Source organism: Oncorhynchus kisutch, unplaced genomic scaffold (assembly GCF_002021735.2).
Source record: "Oncorhynchus kisutch isolate 150728-3 unplaced genomic scaffold, Okis_V2 scaffold2442, whole genome shotgun sequence".
Taxonomy (NCBI): Eukaryota; Metazoa; Chordata; class Actinopteri; order Salmoniformes; family Salmonidae; genus Oncorhynchus; species Oncorhynchus kisutch.
This window is the reverse complement of record NW_022264387.1, coordinates 567,948-587,343: the sequence shown is the minus strand read 5'-3', so window position 1 is coordinate 587,343 and position 19,396 is coordinate 567,948. Positions and strand designations below refer to the sequence as shown.

The following is a 19,396-nucleotide window of genomic DNA, read 5'->3' as shown; positions in this document are numbered from 1 at the left end:
AGGCTGAGAGAGCTGATAGAGCAGAGCGAGGAGAAGAGAGCAGAGAGAGAGCAGAGAAGAGAGAGCAGAGAGAGAGCAGAGAAGAGAGAGAGAGCAGAGCAGAAAGAGAGCAGAGAGAGAGAGCAGAGAAGAGAGAGCAGAGAACAGAGAGAGAGCAGAGCAGAAAGAGAGCAGAGAGAGCAGAGAAGAGAGAGCAGAGAACTCTGTTGCTATAGTGACCCTACATCACAACACTCTGTTGCTATAGTGACCCTGCATCGCAACACTCTGTTGCTATAGTAACTCTGCATCACAACACTCTGTTGCTATAGTGACCCTGCATCACACTCTGTTGCTATAGTAACCCTGCATCACAACACTCTGTTGTACTAATTGTACAATTTGTTTAATTCTATTCCACATATTTAATTGTTTTGTATTTCATTTCATATTTGTTTCATGTTTCAACCAGTCGCAGGTTAACATCAACCTGACAGAGGAAACGTTAAATCAATAAACAAACTGTTTTCACAATTAACAGCCTTTTCTTGTTTCAAGTCTGTTTTATTATGAACAGTACAATATATCCTTGTTTACTTGTACAACTATGGAGCGTATGTCCATATATAATTATACAACTATGGAGCGTATGTCCATATATAATTATACAACTATGGAGCGTATGTCCATATATAATTGTACAACTATGGAGCGTATGTCCATATATAATTATATATAATTATACAACTATGGAGCGTATGTCCATATATAATTATACAACTATGGAGCGTATGTCCATATATAATTATATATAATTATACAACTATGGAGCGTATGTCCATATATAATTATACAACTATGGAGCGTATGTCCATATATAATTATACAACTATGGAGCGTATGTCCATATATAATTATACAACTATGGAGCGTATGTCCATATATAATTATACAACTATGGAGCGTATGTCCATATATAATTATACAACTATGGAGCGTATGTCCATATATAATTATACAACTATGGAGCGTATGTCCATATATAATTATATATAATTGTACAATTCGTTTTTCAACATGATCACATTGTATTTTAACAGTGTTGTTGTAAGAGGTCCTCACAACTATAGAAAGACGCGCATGTGTGTGTGTGTCCAGAGTGTGTGTGTGTGTGTGTGTGTGTTTCCAGAGTGTGTGTGTGTCCAGTGTGTGTGTCCAGTGTGTGTGTGTGTGTGTCCAGAGTGTGTGTGTGTCCAGAGTGTGTGTGTGTCCAGAGTGTGTGTGTGTGTCCAGTGTGTGTGTGTGTCCAGTGTGTGTGTGTGTCCAGTGTGTGTGTGTGTGTCCAGTGTGTGTGTGTGTCCAGTGTGTGTGTGTGTCCAGTGTGTGTGAGTGTCCAGAGTGTGTGAGTGTCCAGAGTGTGTGAGTGTCCAGAGTGTGTGTGTGCCCAGAGTGTGTGTTTTGTCCAGAGTGTGTGTTTGTCCAGAGTGTGTGTTTGTCCAGAGTGTGTGTGTGCCCAGTGTGTGTGTGTGTGTGCCCAGAGTGTGTGTGTCCAGTGTGCGTGTGTGTGTGTGTGTATCCAGAGTGTGTGTGTCCTGTGTGTGTATTTGTGTGTGTGTGTATATATTTGTCCAGTGTGTGTTTGTCCAGTGTGTGTGTGTGTGTGTGTGTGTGTGTGTATTTGTCCAGTGTATGTGTGTGTGTGTGTGTGTATTTGTCCAGTGTGTGTGTGTCCAGTGTGTGTGTGTGTGTCCAGTGTGTGTGTGTGTCCAGAGTGCGTGTGTGTGTATTTGTCCAGTGTGTGTGTGTGTGTGTCCAGAGTGTGTGTGTGTGTGTCCAGTGAGTGCGTGTGTGTCCAGAGTGCGTGTGTATGTGTCCAGAGGATGTGTGTGTGTGTCCAGTGTGTGTGTGTGTGTGTCCAGAGTGTGTGTGTGTGTGTCCAGTGAGTGCGTGTGTGTCCAGAGTGCGTGTGTATGTGTCCAGAGGATGTGTGTGTGTGTCCAGTGTGTGTGTGTGTGTGTCCAGAGTGTGTGTGTGTCCAGAGTGTGTGTGTCCGTCCAGAGTGTGTGTGTCCGTCCAGTGTGTGTGTGTGTCCAGTGTGTGTGTGTGTGTCCAGTGTGTGTGTGTGTCCAGTGTGTATGTGTGTCCAGTGTGTGTGAGTGTCCAGAGTGTGTGTGTGCCCAGAGTGTGTGTTTGTCCAGTGTGTGTTTGTGTGTGTGTGTGTGTGTATTTGTCCAGTGTGTGTGTGTGTGTGTGTGTGTGTATTTGTCCAGTGTGTGTGTGTCCAGTGTGTGTGTGTGTGTCCAGTGTGTGTGTGTGTCCAGAGTGCGTGTGTGTGTATTTGTCCAGTGTGTGTTTGTCCAGTGTGTGTGTGTGTGTGTCCAGAGTGTGTGTGTGTGTGTCCAGTGAGTGCGTGTGTGTCCAGAGTGCGTGTGTGTGTGTCCAGAGGATGTGTGTGTGTGTCCAGAGTGTGTGTGTGTGTGTCCAGAGTGTGTGTGTGTGTGTCCAGAGTGTGTGTGTGTCCAGTGTGTGTCCAGAGTATGTGTGTGTCCAGTGTGTGTCCAGAGAGTGTGTGTCCAGTGTGTGTGTCCAGTGTGTGTGTCCTGTCTGTGTGTGTGTGTCCTGTCTGTGTGTGTGTGTCCAGAGTGTGTGTGTCCACTGTGTGTGTGTGTCCAGAGTGTGTGTGTCCAGTGTGTGTGTGTCTAGTGTGTGTCCATTGTGTGTGTGTCTAGTGTGTGTGTCCAGAGTGTGTGTGTGTCTAGTGTGTGTGTGTCCAGTGTGTGTGTGTGTCCAGAGTGTGTGTGTCTAGTGTGTGTGTGTCTAGTGTGTGTGTGTCCAGTGTGTGTGTGTCCAGAGTGTGTGTGTGTCCAGAGTGTGTGTGTGTCCAGAGTGTGTGTGTGTGTCCAGGGTGTGTGTGTGTCCAGTGTGTGTGTGTGTCCAGTGTGTGTGTGTGTCTAGTGTGTGTGTGTCCATTGTGTGTGTGTCTAGTGTGTGTGTGTCCAGTGTGTGTGTGTCTAGTGCGTGTGTGTCCAGAGTGTGTGTGTGTCCAGAGTGTGTGTGTGTCCAGAGTGTGTGTGTGTCCAGTGTGTGTGTGTGTCTAGTGTGTGTGTGTCTAGTGTGTGTGTGTGTCTAGTGTGTGTGTGTGTCTAGTGTGTGTGTGTGTCTAGTGTGTGTGTGTCTAGTGTGTGTCCATTGTGTGTGTGTCTAGTGTGTGTGTGTCCAGTGTGTGTGTGTCTAGTGTGTGTGTGTGTGTCCAGAGTGTGTGTGTGTGTCCAGAGTGTGTGTGTGTCCAGGGTGTGTGTGTGTCCAGGGTGTGTGTGTGTCCAGAGTGTGTGTGTGTCCAGAGTGTGTGTGTGTCCAGAGTGTGTGTGTCCAGTGTGTGTGTCCTGTCTGTGTGTGTGTGTGTGTCTAGTGTGTGTCCATTGTGTGTGTGTCTAGTGTGTGTGTGTCCAGTGTGTGTGTGTCTAGTGTGTGTGTGTCCAGAGTGTGTGTGTGTGTCCAGAGTGTGTGTGTGTCCAGGGTGTGTGTGTGTCCAGGGTGTGTGTGTGTCCAGAGTGTGTGTGTGTCCAGAGTGTGTGTGTGTCCAGAGTGTGTGTGTCCAGTGTGTGTGTCCTGTCTGTGTGTGTGTGTCCTGTCTGTGTGTGTGTGTCCAGTGTGTGTGTGCGTGTCCACTGTGTGTGTGTGTCCAGAGTGTGTGTGTCCAGTGTGTGTGTGTCCTGTGTGTGTGTGTGTCCTGTGTGTGTGTGCGTCCTGTGTGTGTGTGTTTGTGTGTGACCACTGTGTGTGTGTGTGTATTTGTCCAGTGTGTGTGTGTCCAGTGTGTGTGTCCAGTCTGTGTGTGTGTGTCCTGTCTGTGTGCGTGTGTGTCCTGTCTGTGTGTGTGTGTGTCCTGTCTGTGTGTGTGTGTCCTGTGTGTGTGTGTGTGTTTGTGACCACTGTGTGTGTCCTGAGTGTGTGTGTCCAGTGTGTGTGTGTCCAGTGTGTGTGTGTGTCCAGAGTGTGTGTGTGTCCAGAGTGTGTGTGTGTCCAGAGTGTGTGTGTATTTGTCCAGTGTGTGTGTGTCCAGTGTGTGTGTGTGTCCTGTGTGTGTGTGTTTGTGACCACTGTGTGTGTCCTGAGTGTGTGTGTCCAGTGTGTGTGTGTCCAGTGTGTGTGTGTGTCCAGAGTGTGTGTGTGTCCAGAGTGTGTGTGTGTGTATTTGTCCAGTGTGTGTGTGTCCAGTGTGTGTGTGTGTCCCGTGTGTGTGTGTGTCCTGAGTGTGTGTGTCCAGTGTGTGTGTGTCCAGTGTGTGTGTGTGTCCAGAGTGTGTGTGTGTCCAGAGTGTGTGTGTATTTGTCCAGTGTGTGTTTGTCCAGTGTGTGTGTGTGTGTCTAGTGTGTGTGTGTGTGTCTAGTGTGTGTGTGTCTAGTGTGTGTCCATTGTGTGTGTGTCCAGAGTGTGTGTGTGTCCAGAGTGCGTGTATTTGTCCAGTGTGTGTTTGTCCAGTGTGTGTGTGTGTCTAGTGTGTGTCCATTGTGTGTGTGTCTAGTGTGTATCTAGTGTGTGTGTGTCTAGTGTGTGTCCATTGTGTGTGTGTCCAGTGTGTGTGTGTCCAGTGTGTGTGTGTCTAGTATGTGTCCATTGTGTGTGTGTGTGTGTGTGTCCAGTGTGTGTGTGTGTGTCCAGAGTGTGTGTGTGTCCAGAGTGCGTGTGTGTGTGTGTGTGTGTGTGTGTGTGTGTGTGTGTCCAGTGTGTGTGTTATTCCAGGGACACTGAGGAGTCATCATCCCAAACCCCAAACCCTGGATAGAGGGGCTCAGTGAATGTGGAGGTGAATGTGATCAGGTGGGTCAGTGTGTCAGAGGAGGCTCTATAGAAGGACAGAGTGCCGGCTGGCCAGTCCAGATACACTCCTACTCTGTGGGAGCTGGAGGAGGGGACGTCTATGGTAGTGGGATTATTATTGTGACAGGCAGAGTATCTGTTGTCAGAGCAGAACAGACTCCAGGACTTGTCATTGTCTCCAAGCCAACAGTCATCAACCCCTCCTCTCCTGCTGATTCCTTTATATGTCACTCCTATATCAGCCCCCCCACTCCACTCTACCTCCCAGTAACAGCGCCCAGTCAGACCCTCTCTACACAGCACCTGTTTCCAGTCCTCAAATCTCTCTGGGTGATCAGGATACGGCTGCTCCTCTCTCCTACATGTCACCTTTCTGTTCTCCTCAGACAGAGAGAGGAGTCTGTTTACTGTGTTTAGGTCCAGTGTGAGATCACAGACATCTGATGGATGAAACCAGACACAATATTAGAAATCATCATCATTCACATTAGAATGTTAACTCACTTTTCACTAATTCATTTAATGTTGATGTTTCTAGGTATCAAAAGGAGAAGTTAAGGTAACTTGAGACTTGTTGAATGATCATATGTTATACTGTATGGTAATATAAAACACACTTATTCCCATTAATTACACACACACACACACACACACACACACACACACACACACACACACACACACACACACACACACACACACACACATTGTCAAAGCAACTCTTTGTAAACGTTGGTGTCCCTGATTTCTGCTTCTGTAGAACTACAGCTGATATTTAATATGACCAAGTCAGTAATGATGTTGGTCTTTGACTTAACTTGAATTAAGACTTATTCTTAGTCATATTCTTCACAGCAGTCAACACTCACATTTTCTAAGTCCAGGTTTCATTCTGTTCTCTCCACCATGTTCCACACTGTAGCGGTAAGCAGAAGAACAGACAGTCATTGAGGGATACACACACACACACACACACACACACACACACACACACACACACACACACACACACACACACACACACACACACACACACACACACACACACACACACTGGAAACACTGGACAGACACACACACACACACACACACACACACACAGGACACACACACACACACACACACACACTACACACACACACACAGTATACACACACACACACACACACACACACACACACACACACACACACACACACACACACACACACACACACACTACTGTACTGTACTGTGTGTGTGTGTGTGTGTGTGTGTGTGTGTGTGTGTGTGTGTGTGTGTGTGTGTGTGTGTGTGTGTGTGTGTGTGTATACTGTGTGTGTGTGTGTACTGTGTGTGTGTGTATACTGTGTGTGTGTGTGTACTGTGTGTGTGTGTGTACTGTGTGTGTGTGTGTGCGTGTGTGTGCGTGTACTGTGTGTGTAAGTCCTGTGTGTGTGTCCAGTGTGTGTGTCATTGAGCATTGGACCCACAGACACACACACTGGACACACACACACACAGGACTTACACACACAGTACACACACACACACAGTACACACACACACACAGTATACACACACACACACAGTACACACACACACACAGTATACACACACACACAGTACACACACACACAATATACACACACACACACACACACACACACGTATATACGCCAAGCGAATGTTTGTCTGTGTGTGTGTGTGTACTGTGTGTGTGTGTGTGCGTGTGTCCAGTGTGTGTGTCTGTGGGTCCAATGCTCAATGACACACACACTGGACACACACACACCCACACACACACTGGAGACACACTCACACACGACACACACACACAGTACACACACACACACACAGTATACACACACACACAGTATACACACACACACAGTATACACACACACACACACACACACACGTATATACGCCAAGCGAATGTTTGTCTGTGTGTGTGTGTGTGTGTATACTGTGTGTGTGTGTGTACTGTGTGTGTGTGTGTGTGCGTGTGTGTGCGTGCGTGTACTGTGTGTGTAAGTCCTGTGTGTGTGTTTGTCCAGTGTGTGAGTGTGTGTGTGTGTCCAGTGTGTGTGTCTGTGGGTCCAATGCTCAATGACACACACACTGGACACACACACACCCACACACGACACACTCACACACAGTACACACACACACACACACACACACACAGTACAGTACAGTACTGGGCAGACAACCCACTGTATTTTTGGTTAGTTAGTCAGCTGTATTGAAGCTTTGGGGTGTTTTTGAATATTAGTTTCTTTCCACACTGTTTTACAGTTTATCAACAGTCAATCAGATCACAGCATCGACATTGCTACAAAGCACATTTTCAGAAGATGTTCAGTTTAAATGAACCTTTATTTAATAGGCAGGTCAGTTAAAATGATCGCCGTAACCTTGCACATAGCCTCGGTAGTGGTATTCCGTGTATAAAGCCAAGTTATCGTTACTCATTGTGTATTTAGTACTTTTATTACTTGTTTTAGTTTTCTATTATTTCTCTATTTTCTTTCTCTCTGCGTTGTTGGGCCAGCTCAGCCCCCCTCCCCCCCTTACCGTGTGTTTACCAAATAAACCATGAGGAACCAACATGAATCCTAGCACTCTTCCGGTACTGTAAAACAGTCCCAGAGAGTTCACTGCCTCCAGTAGCCATACCAGTGGCAAATAAACCCTCCACTATTATTTTATTATGACCACCTCTCAAAGCCTGGATGTCTCCTGGCAACAACCGAGTGAGGCTTGTGTTCGTGTGTCCAGCAGGCAGTTTCTGTGGTCTATTCACAAACCATAAACCATTGACGGTAGATTTTAGTTGTCTGTGGTTTTTTGTTCTCACTGTTACTTTTTCACTATTATGATTTGCATGAGTTATGTTACGGGTCTGATATGAACAACATCATATAACTTTGTCCAAGTGGTGGTCAGAATGTTTGTCTTAACCAGCCTGATAAGACAAACACGTCTGATATGAACATTGACATAAACCCTCTACATACTTGAGTTTCTCCAGTCTGCAGTGTGGATCCTCCAGTCCAGCAGAGAGCAGTCTGACTCCTGAGTCTCCTGGGTGATTGTAGCTCAGGTCCAGCTCTCTCAGGTGTGAGGGGTTTGACCTCAGAGCTGAGACCAGAGAAGCACAGCCTTCCTCTGTGACTAGACAGCCTGACAGCCTGCAAAGAGTCAAATCATATTAAAATCACACTGATATTCTTTGGTGGTGAAAATAGTGGCAGTATATTTTTTCAACATATTCAGATATATCAGTGTCCTGAAACCTTCCATATCTATTCGTAAAATAGTGTATCATCATTAAAAATGACAAATGATCAAAGTATTGCCTGCAGATAGAAACATGTCTAGTACAAATATTATAGTAGACTGACCAGACCAGTTTAAAAAGCAGAATCAGTCAGATATATCAGTGTCCTGAAACCTTCCATATCTATTCAGAAATTAATGGTTTGGAAATCAAATGTTTCATATGAATGCATTAATGCATTTGTTTTGGATATATTTTATGTTTTGTCGATTATTAACTGAATAGTGGATGACCTCTTACCATTACCAATAACAGAGGCTACAACAAAACGTGCTAACCTTTCACCATTACCAATAACAGAGGCTACAACAAAACATGCTAACCTCTCACCATTACCAATAACAGAGGCTACAACAAAACGTGCTAACCTCTCACCATTACCAATAACAGAGGCTACAACAAAACATACTAACCTCTCACCATTACCAATAACAGAGGTTACAACAAAACATGCTAACCTCTCACCATTACCAATAACAGAGGTTACAACAAAACATGCTAACCTCTCACCATTACCAATAACAGAGGCTACAACAAAACATGCTAACCTCTCACCATTACCAATAACAGAGGCTACAACAAAACATGTTAACCTCTCACCATTACCAATAACAGAGGCTACAACAAAACATGCTAACCTCTCACCATTACCAATAACAGAGGCTACAACAAAACATACTAACCTCTCACCATTACCAATAACAGAGGTTACAACAAAACATGCTAACCTCTCACCATTACCAATAACAGAGGCTACAACAAAACATGCTAACCTCTCACCATTACCAATAACAGAGACTACAACAAAACATACTAACCTCTCACCATTACCAATAACAGAGACTACAACAAAACATGCTAACCTCTCACCATTACCAATAACAGAGGCTACAACAAAACATGTTAACCTCTCACCATTACCAATAACAGAGGCTACAACAAAACATGCTAACCTCTCACCATTACCAATAACAGAGGCTACAACAAAACATGCTAACCTCTCACCATTACCAATAACAGAGACTACAACAAAACATACTAACCTCTCACCATTATCCTCAAATAAAAGGTGACATTCTGTACTGTCTCCTAATATGAAACATTGTATCTCAAATCCTAAATGCTGGAGCAAAGCACCACATTTAAAACTGTAAGCTTCACTGTCCAAACACATATGGTGTGGACTATGTGTGTCTGGTAAACACATGTGGATCTGGTGAACAGTTATCACTTGTTGACCAACTACAGGAATACTGACCTCAGAGTCTCCAGTTTACAGTGGGGATTCCCCAGTCCAGCAGAGAGCAGCTTCACTCCTGAATCCTTCAGGTCATTGTTACTCAGGTCCAGCTCTCTCAGGTGTGAGGGGTTTGACCTCAGAGCTGAGACCAGAGAAGCACAGCCTTCCTCTGTGACTCCACAGCCTGACAGCCTGACAAAGAGATCATCATGACTTCACAAACACACTGTTAGTTTAACACCAGTAGTGTAGAAGGACAATGGCAGATGCATTTGGTTTCTTCTCTCAAACATATAGATTCATCTTCCATTTCCTAGAATTGTGTGGTCATATTGTTATACTAATGTGAAAATCAATGAATTTATTGAATATGTTATTCAATATAATATTATATACATATTATAATACATATTTTTCTCTAAACTGAATATTTCTTCCTGATGATTAGTTCTTATATGTCATTTTATTTACTCACAGAGCAGCTCTGGAGGCTTTGACCACTGGCAGCAGCCTCAGAAGACCTTCCTCTGATCTGGAGTATTTCTTCAGGTCAAACACATTCAGCTCCTGTTCTGAAGTCAGCAACACAAAGACCAGAGCTGACCACTGTGCAGGTGACAGGTTGTGTTCTGAGAGACTTCCTGAGCTCAGGTATCTTTGGATCTCCTCCACTAGAGAATGGTCATTCAGTTCATTCAGACAGTGGAACAGATTGATGCTCCTCTCTGGAGAGGGATTCTCCCTGATCTTCTCCTTGATGTACTTGACTGTTTCTTCATGGCTCTGTGAGCTGCTTCTTGACTTTGTCAGTAGACCTTGTAAGTGCTTCTGATTGGACTCCAGTGAGAGGCCCAGAAGGAAGCGGAGGAAAAGGTCCAGGTTTCCCGTCTCACTTTGTAAGGCTTTATCCACAGCACTCTTGTAGAAAGTAACTTTACGCCTTTGTTTGATCCTCACAGAAAAGTTCCTGGACGTTGATTGAGGTTTGTCCATTAGATTCTCATTGTTGTTGATGAATGAGAGGAACACATATACAGCAGCCAGAAACTCCTGAATGCTCAGATGAACAAAGCAGAACACCTTGTCCTGGTACAGCCCACATTCCTCTTTAAAGAGCTGTGTGCACAATCCTGAGTACACTGAGGCTTCATTGACATCAATGCCAGACTCTTTCATGTCTTCTTCATAGAAAATCAGATTGCCATTCACAAGCTGTTGAAAAGCCAGTTTTCCCAGTGACAGAATGCTCTCTTTATTCCAGTGTGGACCTGTCTCTTCTTTCCCAAGATACTTTTCATTCTTCTGTTTGGTATGAAACACCACAAGGTGTGTGTACATCTCAGTCAGAGTCTTCGGCATCTCTTCTCTCTTATGTTTCAGCATGTGTTCAAGGACTGTTGCAGAAATCCAACAGAAGACTGGAATGTGGCACATGATGTGGAGGCTCCTTGATGTCTTTATGTGTGAGATGATTCTGCTGGCCAGGTCCTCATCACTGAATCTCTTCCTGAAGTACTCCTCCTTCTGTGGGTCATTGAACCCTCGTACCTCTGTCACCTGGTCAACACACCCTGAAGGGATCTTATTGGCTGCTGCAGGTCGGGTAGTTATCCAGAGGAGAGCAGAGGGAAGCAGATTTCCCTTGATGAGATTTGTCAGCAGAACATCCACTGAGGTTGACTCTGTGACGTCCCAACAAATCTTGTTCTTCTGGAAGTCAAGGGGCAGTCGGCACTCATCCAGACCATCAAAGATGAACAGAACTTTGTACTTGTTGTAGTTGGAGATTCCTGATTGTTTGGTTTCCATTGAGAAGTGATTGAGAAGTTCAATGAAAGTGTGTTTGTCCTCTTTCATCAAATTCAGCTCCCGAAAAGGGAATGAAAACACAAATTGGACATCCTGATTTGCTTTTCCTTCAGCCCAGTCCAGAATGAACTTCTGCACAGAGACTGTTTTTCCAATGCCAGCGACTCCCTTTGTCAGCACAGTTCTGATAGGTTTGTCTTGTCCAGTTAAGGGTTTGAAGATGTCGTTACATTTGATTGCAGTCTCTGGTCTTGCTTGTTTCCTGGTTGTTGTCTCAATCTGTCTCAGCTCATGTTCATTATTGACCTCTCCAGTTCCACCCTCTGTGATGTAGAGCTCTGTGTAGATCTTATTGAGAAGTGTTGGGTTTCCTTGTTTAGCGATCCCCTCAAACACACATTGAAACTTCTTCTTTAGATTAGATTTGAGTTCACGTTGGCAAATCACAGCAGGATCATCTGCATCTAGAAATAACACAGAGGATATTAATATTACGTCTGTTTTAATGCCTACAGTATTGAAGGACTGTTATAAAGTTTTACATTATAATAATTTATTCTCTTAACTGACTGTATAAATGTGTAAATGTTTTCATAATGCATTACAGACTGGTGTGACTGATTATATTATTATTGGTATTATTGATGGTATTATTAATGTTGTCTCTCTCTCTAAATGAATCAGCACAACACATCCCTGCTGCTACTTGATGAGGTCACTAGGTGTTGTGTTAAGGCTGCTACAATATCATTGAGTTACACAGCTACGTTAGCTGTACTTTACCTACAGCTTTTAAATGTTATAAAACAGCATTCAACATGAGGCAGACAGATCTTACATTTCTCCAGTGTGTCAGCAAGCTCCTTCTGGTTCATTTTCCTCAGGATGTGCAGTGTGATCTTCAGAGCCCCCTCTCTGGCACTGCTCTCCTGCTTCTCATCTTCAGTGTCCACCACTTCCTGCTTCTGACTCTCAAAGCCTTCTGGGAGTTCTGGACTAAGAATCCTCTTGAACATCTTCAGCTCGTTCTTCACAAATGTCATAATTTTCTCTTCAAGCAACTGAAATAAATAAAGTAAATAAGTTAAGCAAGAGAATAAATGCTTTCTCATTAACACATTAATGAATGATTGACAGATCAACTTTACTTGAGGTAAACAGAAACAAATGTACATAACAGGACCACATACACTGAATATGGAGGCCAGGTCTGTTTGATGACTCTGGGAAGACTGACCACTGAGAATCTCTGACTCTGGTCTCCCCTGTTGGTTTCTGTGGACAAAACATGATATTACATCTCCTCATCCAGGGAGTACACACACACACACACACACACACACACACGCACACACACACACACACACGCATGCACGCACGCACGCACACACACACACACACACACACACACACACACACACACACACACACACACACACACACACACACACACACACACACACACACACACACACACACACACAAAGGGAATGTTGTGTTTGTTTAATATTGTTTTAGGACTATGGAAATGGACAAAAGGATGAGCCTATGGATTATGAAAACAACAACAATAAATGGGAAAATGGGAGAGGAGAAATGACTAGAGACAGTGTTGTTTAACTCACTGACCAGGACCCATGAGTTCTTCTTACCTTTGTTCAGTAGAAAAGTCTCCCTCTCTAAAGTATAGAGGTTGATCCATAGACTGGTCACTCTTCATGGACACACAGCTGGGAACAGGGGAGGCTGGTCTCTCCTGCTTGATTGGACTTCAACACAACAGAGACAAACATTACATCTCTCATCTACTCTGAGCTCAGATGGGGAAACATAAGAAGAGTTTCACAAATAGAACTGACTTCCAGACGTTAGTTAATGGCGCGAGCAGTGTGTCATTTTTAATAACGAAATTCATTTAGCGTCGCGAACGTTAAAGAAATTATGTTTATAAGTTATGTTTTTTTCAGAGACAAATAATCATGTTTTTTCTAAATTATTTCTATCTGCCTCACTCTCAAAGAAATCAGTAGTACTGCTAGGTTTTACACAGTAATAATATATATCTGCCTCACTCTCAGAGAAATCAGTAGTACTGCTAGGTTTAGACAGTAATAATATATATCTGCTAGGTTTTACACAGTAATAATATATATCTGCTAGGTTTTACACAGTAATAATATATATCTGCTAGGTTTTACACAGTAATAATATATATCTGCTACACAGACAAATGTAACAAATAAATACATGTTTAATAAGGAATGTTTAACGTTTAATGTTTAACATAACTATATAAATGATACACTTTTAACATCAATATTTAAATATTTTAATATAATAATTCAATACAGTAATATGAGATCTGTATGTAAAACACTTATATTTGACATTTTATTCATTTAGTATTTGTAGCCATAGGGGATAATAGAAGCTGATCCGTGGTCAGTATTGTGAAATAATTCTAATGTAAAGAACATATTTGAATGGAGAAAGCTGATCTGAGAGCAGAGCTCCCTGTCATCCTATCAGTATTGATACAGGCTCCACCAGATGTGATACCTTGTAGTGCTGCTGATCCAGTTTCTACTGGTCTGCCTGAGGATATGAACTCTGACCTGTTCACCAGACGTGATACCTTGTAGTGCTGCTGATCCAGTTTCTACTGGTCTACCTGAGGATATGAACTCTGACCTGTTCACCAGACGTGATACCTTGTAGTGCTGCTGATCCAGTTTCTACTGGTCTACCTGAGGATATGAACTCTGACCTGTTCACCAGACGTGATACCTTGTTGTGCTGCTGATCCAGTTTCTACTGGTCTACCTGAGGATATGAACTCTGACCTGTTCACCAGACGTGTTACCTTGTTGTGCTGCTGGTCCAGTTTCTGCTGGTCTGCCTCCGGCTATGGAACCCTGACGTGTTCACAGGACGTGCTACGTTGTCCTTGTGCCTTGTAAATAAAAATAAGGAAATAGCAACACAAAATAACAAGAATGAGGCTATAAGGAGTACCAGTACTGTGTCAATGTGCAGGGTACCAGGTAGTTGAGGTAATAATGAGACTATAAGGAGTACCAGTACTGTGTCAATGTGCAGGGTACCAGGTAGTTGAGGTAATAATGAGACTATAAGGAGTACCAGTACTGTGTCAATGTGCAGGGTACCAGGTAGTTGAGGTAATAATGAGACTATAAGGAGTACCAGTACTGAGTCAATGTGCAGGGTTGGTTTCTGTGGACAAAACATGAGATTACATCTCCTCATCCAGGGAGTACACACACACACACACACACACACACACACACACACACACACACACACACACACACACACACACACACACACACACACACACACACACGGAGGGAATGTTGTGTTTGTTTAATATTGTTTTAGGACTATGAAAATGGACAAAAGGATGAGCCTATGGATTATGAAAACAACAACAATAAATGGGAAAGTGGGAGAGGAGAAATGACTAGAGACAGTGTTGTTTAACTCACTGACCAGGACCCATGAGTTCTTCTTACCTTTGTTCAGTAGAAAAGTCTCCCTCTCTAAACAGTATAGGACGATCCATAGACCAGTCACTCTTCATGGACACACAGCTGGGAACAGGGGAGGCTGGTCTCTCCTGCTTGATTGGACTTCAACACAACAGAGACAAACATTACATCTCTCATCTACTCTGAGCTCAGATGGGGAAACATAAGAAGAGTTTCACAAATAGAACTGACTTCTAGACGGTCGTTGCAGCGCGCGAGCAGTGTGTCATTTTTAAAAACTAAATTAATTTAGCGTCGCGAGCGTTGTAGTCAGTCTGTCAGCTCCGCTAAAAGGCTGGTGTCGTTACTCTGCCTTCTCCGGGGGATGTTGAGGTACATTTACTAACCGGGAGGGTTGAATGATGTAATTTATTGGAGGGCTGGAAGACGCACTCTCGAGGTTGTTTACTCACAATATCAGATATTAAGATGCTTTTTATAATGAATGTATACTGAGGTTGAGGTTCTGACTAGTGATTATTTACCCGGGGTTCAATACCTGCTATTGTTACTATTTATTTAGGTTTAAACACTAAAGTTACCGTCCATCTAGTGAAGAGAGGAGAACCGGACAGAGGTAGCCAGCATCCGTCAACGAGAGAGGGAGAAGCCTCACCGGGATTTAACAGGTGGAAGAAACAACCGGGGAGCTCCATCGGTCCACAAGAAATGCAGACAGCCGGTGATGATGTAGTGGTAGCTATGGTAACTAGGATGCTGCTGGTAGAGTAGCTAGCTAGATTACCGAGCTGTACCGACTAGCTAGGATAACTAGGATGCTGCTGGTAGAGTAGCTAGCTAGCTTACCGAGCTGTACCGACTGGCTAGGATAACTAGGATGCTGCTGGTAGAGTAGCTAGCTAGCTTATCGAGCTGTACCGACTAGCTAGGATAACTAGGATGCTGCTGGTAGAGTAGATAGCTAGCTTACCGAGCTGTACCGACTAGCTAGCAGGTCGTTCGTCTGTCTCTCGTCTCGATGATGAATTCGGTGAACCACAAATTGAAACAAGGATAGAGAGTGAAAAGGATCTGGCTACACTCATACTGTCCCTGACCGTAAAGAAAAAAGCAAATTGAACAATAAACTTCGGTGTTTCAACACTGTAACAAACTACGTCGTTATTCCCCAAGATCACCTCAGTCCACTCTGCGCGTAACCGGCTTGGCGCCACACCGAACGGGAACGCGGACTGTTCTGTCGGGGACGCGGACTGTTCTGTACGGGGACGCGGACAGTTCCAGAACGCGGACATGATCAGTGCAACACAATCAACTAAACCCAGTCTTTACAGTGGGTTACATTAGTAATATTCATTTTGGATTATTATGTAAAACAAAAATTCTATGTTTTTCTATAACAATATGTTGAGATCTGGGACCATGTCCACAAAGTGTCTCAGAGTAGAACATTGGCCATATAAGTGCTGAGAATAAAGACAGTTTACACTTATGGGTATAAGTGGGTGGGTAACTATGCATGAAGTCTCTAGTCCCACCTAGTCGGCAGATATTTAGGACACCTCGTGAGCTGTCCTAAGTAGTTAAGAGTTAACAGCAGCTGTCTTGATAATACTATAGAATAATGCAGTCAGTGGTTCCTGCGAGCCATGTAATTGCTTTGTAGTAGTTTATAATCATGTTTTATATTTCTATATGATCAATCCATAAATAATATAGACCTACATGCAACAGTATGTCTTGTGCTTTTGGCAATGATTATGTATAATATTTCTGTATAACAAGTGATACCATTTTGTCTTAATTTTGGCAGATTAACTCATGCTTATTTCTGAAGATTAACTCAGGTTTTCGCCCAAAGGCTAAAGAGTTGTAGCTGTGGCAGGAATTGGATTTGTGGACTTGTGGTTGAAAGGTGGCTGGTTCGAATCCCAGGCTGGGTGCTGGAAAATACAGGCGGACTTGATCTGACCACTGGAGGGCTGCTGGGTTCACATCCTCAACACATTCACCTTTCGTTGATCAGACCTCTAGAGGTTCTTCTTCACTGAACCCAAAAATATATATAACTTTTAGTGGTTCCATATATTAATGTGATAGAAGCCTTTTTGGTTCTAGAAGGAACCTTCTGTTCTAAGAGTGTAAAATAAACACGTTGTTCTTTGATGATTTAATTATCTACATCATGTTATTTCAAGTTCTCCCTTTGGAGGAAAAGCAACCAACATCATGTTGTTAAATAATAAGCCATAAGCAACCAACATCATGTTGTTAAATAATAAGCCATAAGCAACCAACATCATGTTGTTAAATAATAAGCCATAAGCAACCAACATCATGTTGTTAAATAATAAGCCATAAGCAACCAACATCATGTTGTTAAATAATAAGCCATAAGCAACCAACATCATGTTGTTAAATAATAAGCCATAAGCAACCAACATCATGTTGTTAAATAATAAGCCATAAGCAACCAACATCATGTTGTTAAATAATAAGCCATAAGCAACCAACATCATGTTGTTAAATAATAAGCCATAAGCAACCACCATCATGTTGTAAATAATAAGCCATAAGCAACCATCATCATGTTGTTAAATAATAAGCCATAAGCAACCATCATCATGTTGTTAAATAATAAGCCATAAGCAACCATCATCATGTTGTTAAATAATAAGCCATAAGCAACCACCATCATGTTGTTAAATAATAAGCCATAAGCAACCATCATCATGTTGTTAAATAATAAGCCATAAGCAACCAACATCATGTTGTTAAATAATAAGCCATAAGCAACCAACATCATGTTGTTAAATAATAAGCCATAAGCAACCAACATCATGTTGTTAAATAATAAGCCATAAGCAACCACCATCATGTTGTAAATAATAAGCCATAAGCAACCATCATCATGTTGTTAAATAATAAGCCATAAGCAACCAACATCATGTTGTTAAATAATAAGCCATAAGCAACCAACATCATGTTGTAAATAATAAGCCATAAGCAACCAACATCATGTTGTTAAATAATAAGCCATAAGCAACCACCATCATGTTGTAAATAATAAGCCATAAGCAACCATCATCATGTTGTTAAATAATAAGCCATAAGCAACCATCATCATGTTGTTAAATAATAAGCCATAAGCAACCACCATCATGTTGTTAAATAATAAGCCATAAGCAACCATCATCATGTTGTTAAATAATAAGCCATAAGCAACCAACATCATGTTGTTAAATAATAAGCCATAAGCAACCAACATCATGTTGTTAAATAATAAGCCATAAGCAACCAACATCATGTTGTTAAATAATAAGCCATAAGCAACCAACATCATGTTGTTAAATAATAAGCCATAAGCAACCAACATCATGTTGTTAAATAATAAGCCATAAGCAACCAACATCATGTTGTTAAATAATAAGCCATAAGCAACCAACATCATGTTGTTAAATAATAAGCCATAAGCAACCAACATCATGTTGTTAAATAATAAGCCATAAGCAACCAACATCATGTTGTTAAATAATAAGCCATAAGCAACCAACATCATGTTGTTAAATAATAAGCCATAAGCAACCACCATCATGTTGTAAATAATAAGCCATAAGCAACCATCATCATGTTGTTAAATAATAAGCCATAAGCAACCAACATCATGTTGTTAAATAATAAGCCATAAGCAACCACCATCATGTTGTAAATAATAAGCCATAAGCAACCATCATCATGTTGTTAAATAATAAGCCATAAGCAACCAACATCATGTTGTTAAATAATAAGCCATAAGCAACCAACATCATGTTGTAAATAATAAGCCATAAGCAACCAACATCATGTTGTTAAATAATAAGCCATAAGCAACCACCATCATGTTGTAAATAATAAGCCATAAGCAACCATCATCATGTTGTTAAATAATAAGCCATAAGCAACCATCATCATGTTGTTAAATAATAAGCCATAAGCAACCATCATCATGTTGTTAAATAATAAGCCATAAGCAACCACCATCATGTTGTTAAATAATAAGCCATAAGCAACCATCATCATGTTGTTAAATAATAAGCCATAAGCAACCAACATCATGTTGTTAAATAATAAGCCATAAGCAACCAACATCATGTTGTTAAATAATAAGCCATAAGCAACCAACATCATGTTGTTAAATAATAAGCCATAAGCAACCAACATCATGTTGTTAAATAATAAGCCATAAGCAACCAACATCATGTTGTTAAATAATAAGCCATAAGCAACCAACATCATGTTGTTAAATAATAAGCCATAAGCAACCAACATCATGTTGTTAAATAATAAGCCATAAGCAACCAACATCATGTTGTTAAATAATAAGCCATAAGCAACCAACATCATGTTGTTAAATAATAAGCCATAAGCAACCAACATCATGTTGTTAAATAATAAGCCATAAGCAACCAACATCATGTTGTAAATAATAAGCCATAAACAACCAACATCATGTTGTTAAATAATAAGCCATAAGCAACCAACATCATGTTGTTAAATAATAAGCCATAAGCAACCAACATCATGTTGTTAAATAATAAGCCATAAGCAACCACCATCATGTTGTAAATAATAAGCCATAAGCAACCATCATCATGTTGTTAAATAATAAGCCATAAGCAACCAACATCATGTTGTTAAATAATAAGCCATAAGCAACCACCATCATGTTGT

The 19,396-nt window shown here is 42.0% G+C and overlaps 2 protein-coding genes across 2 annotated transcripts in view; both read right to left on the bottom strand.

Moving 5' to 3' along the window:
• The window catches only part of LOC116370072 (NLR family CARD domain-containing protein 3-like), a 315,247-nt gene that overhangs the window by 98,271 nt on the left and 197,580 nt on the right, over window positions 1–19,396 (bottom strand). Inside the window, exons 6-7 of the mRNA XM_031819669.1 lie at window positions 14,041–14,130; window positions 12,830–12,946 (exon numbers count right to left, since the gene is read on the bottom strand). Of these exons, the coding sequence (XP_031675529.1) occupies window positions 12,830–12,946; window positions 14,041–14,130 (207 nt within the window). The remainder of the gene's footprint in view (window positions 1–12,829; window positions 12,947–14,040; window positions 14,131–19,396) is intronic.
• Window positions 14,363–19,396, bottom strand: part of LOC116370079 (spore wall protein 2-like) — a 41,130-nt gene continuing 36,096 nt past the window's right edge. The window contains exons 3-4 of the mRNA XM_031819686.1: window positions 14,711–14,827; window positions 14,363–14,411 (exon numbers count right to left, since the gene is read on the bottom strand). Coding sequence (XP_031675546.1) covers window positions 14,369–14,411; window positions 14,711–14,827 — 160 coding nt within the window. The 3' untranslated portion in view covers window positions 14,363–14,368. The remainder of the gene's footprint in view (window positions 14,412–14,710; window positions 14,828–19,396) is intronic.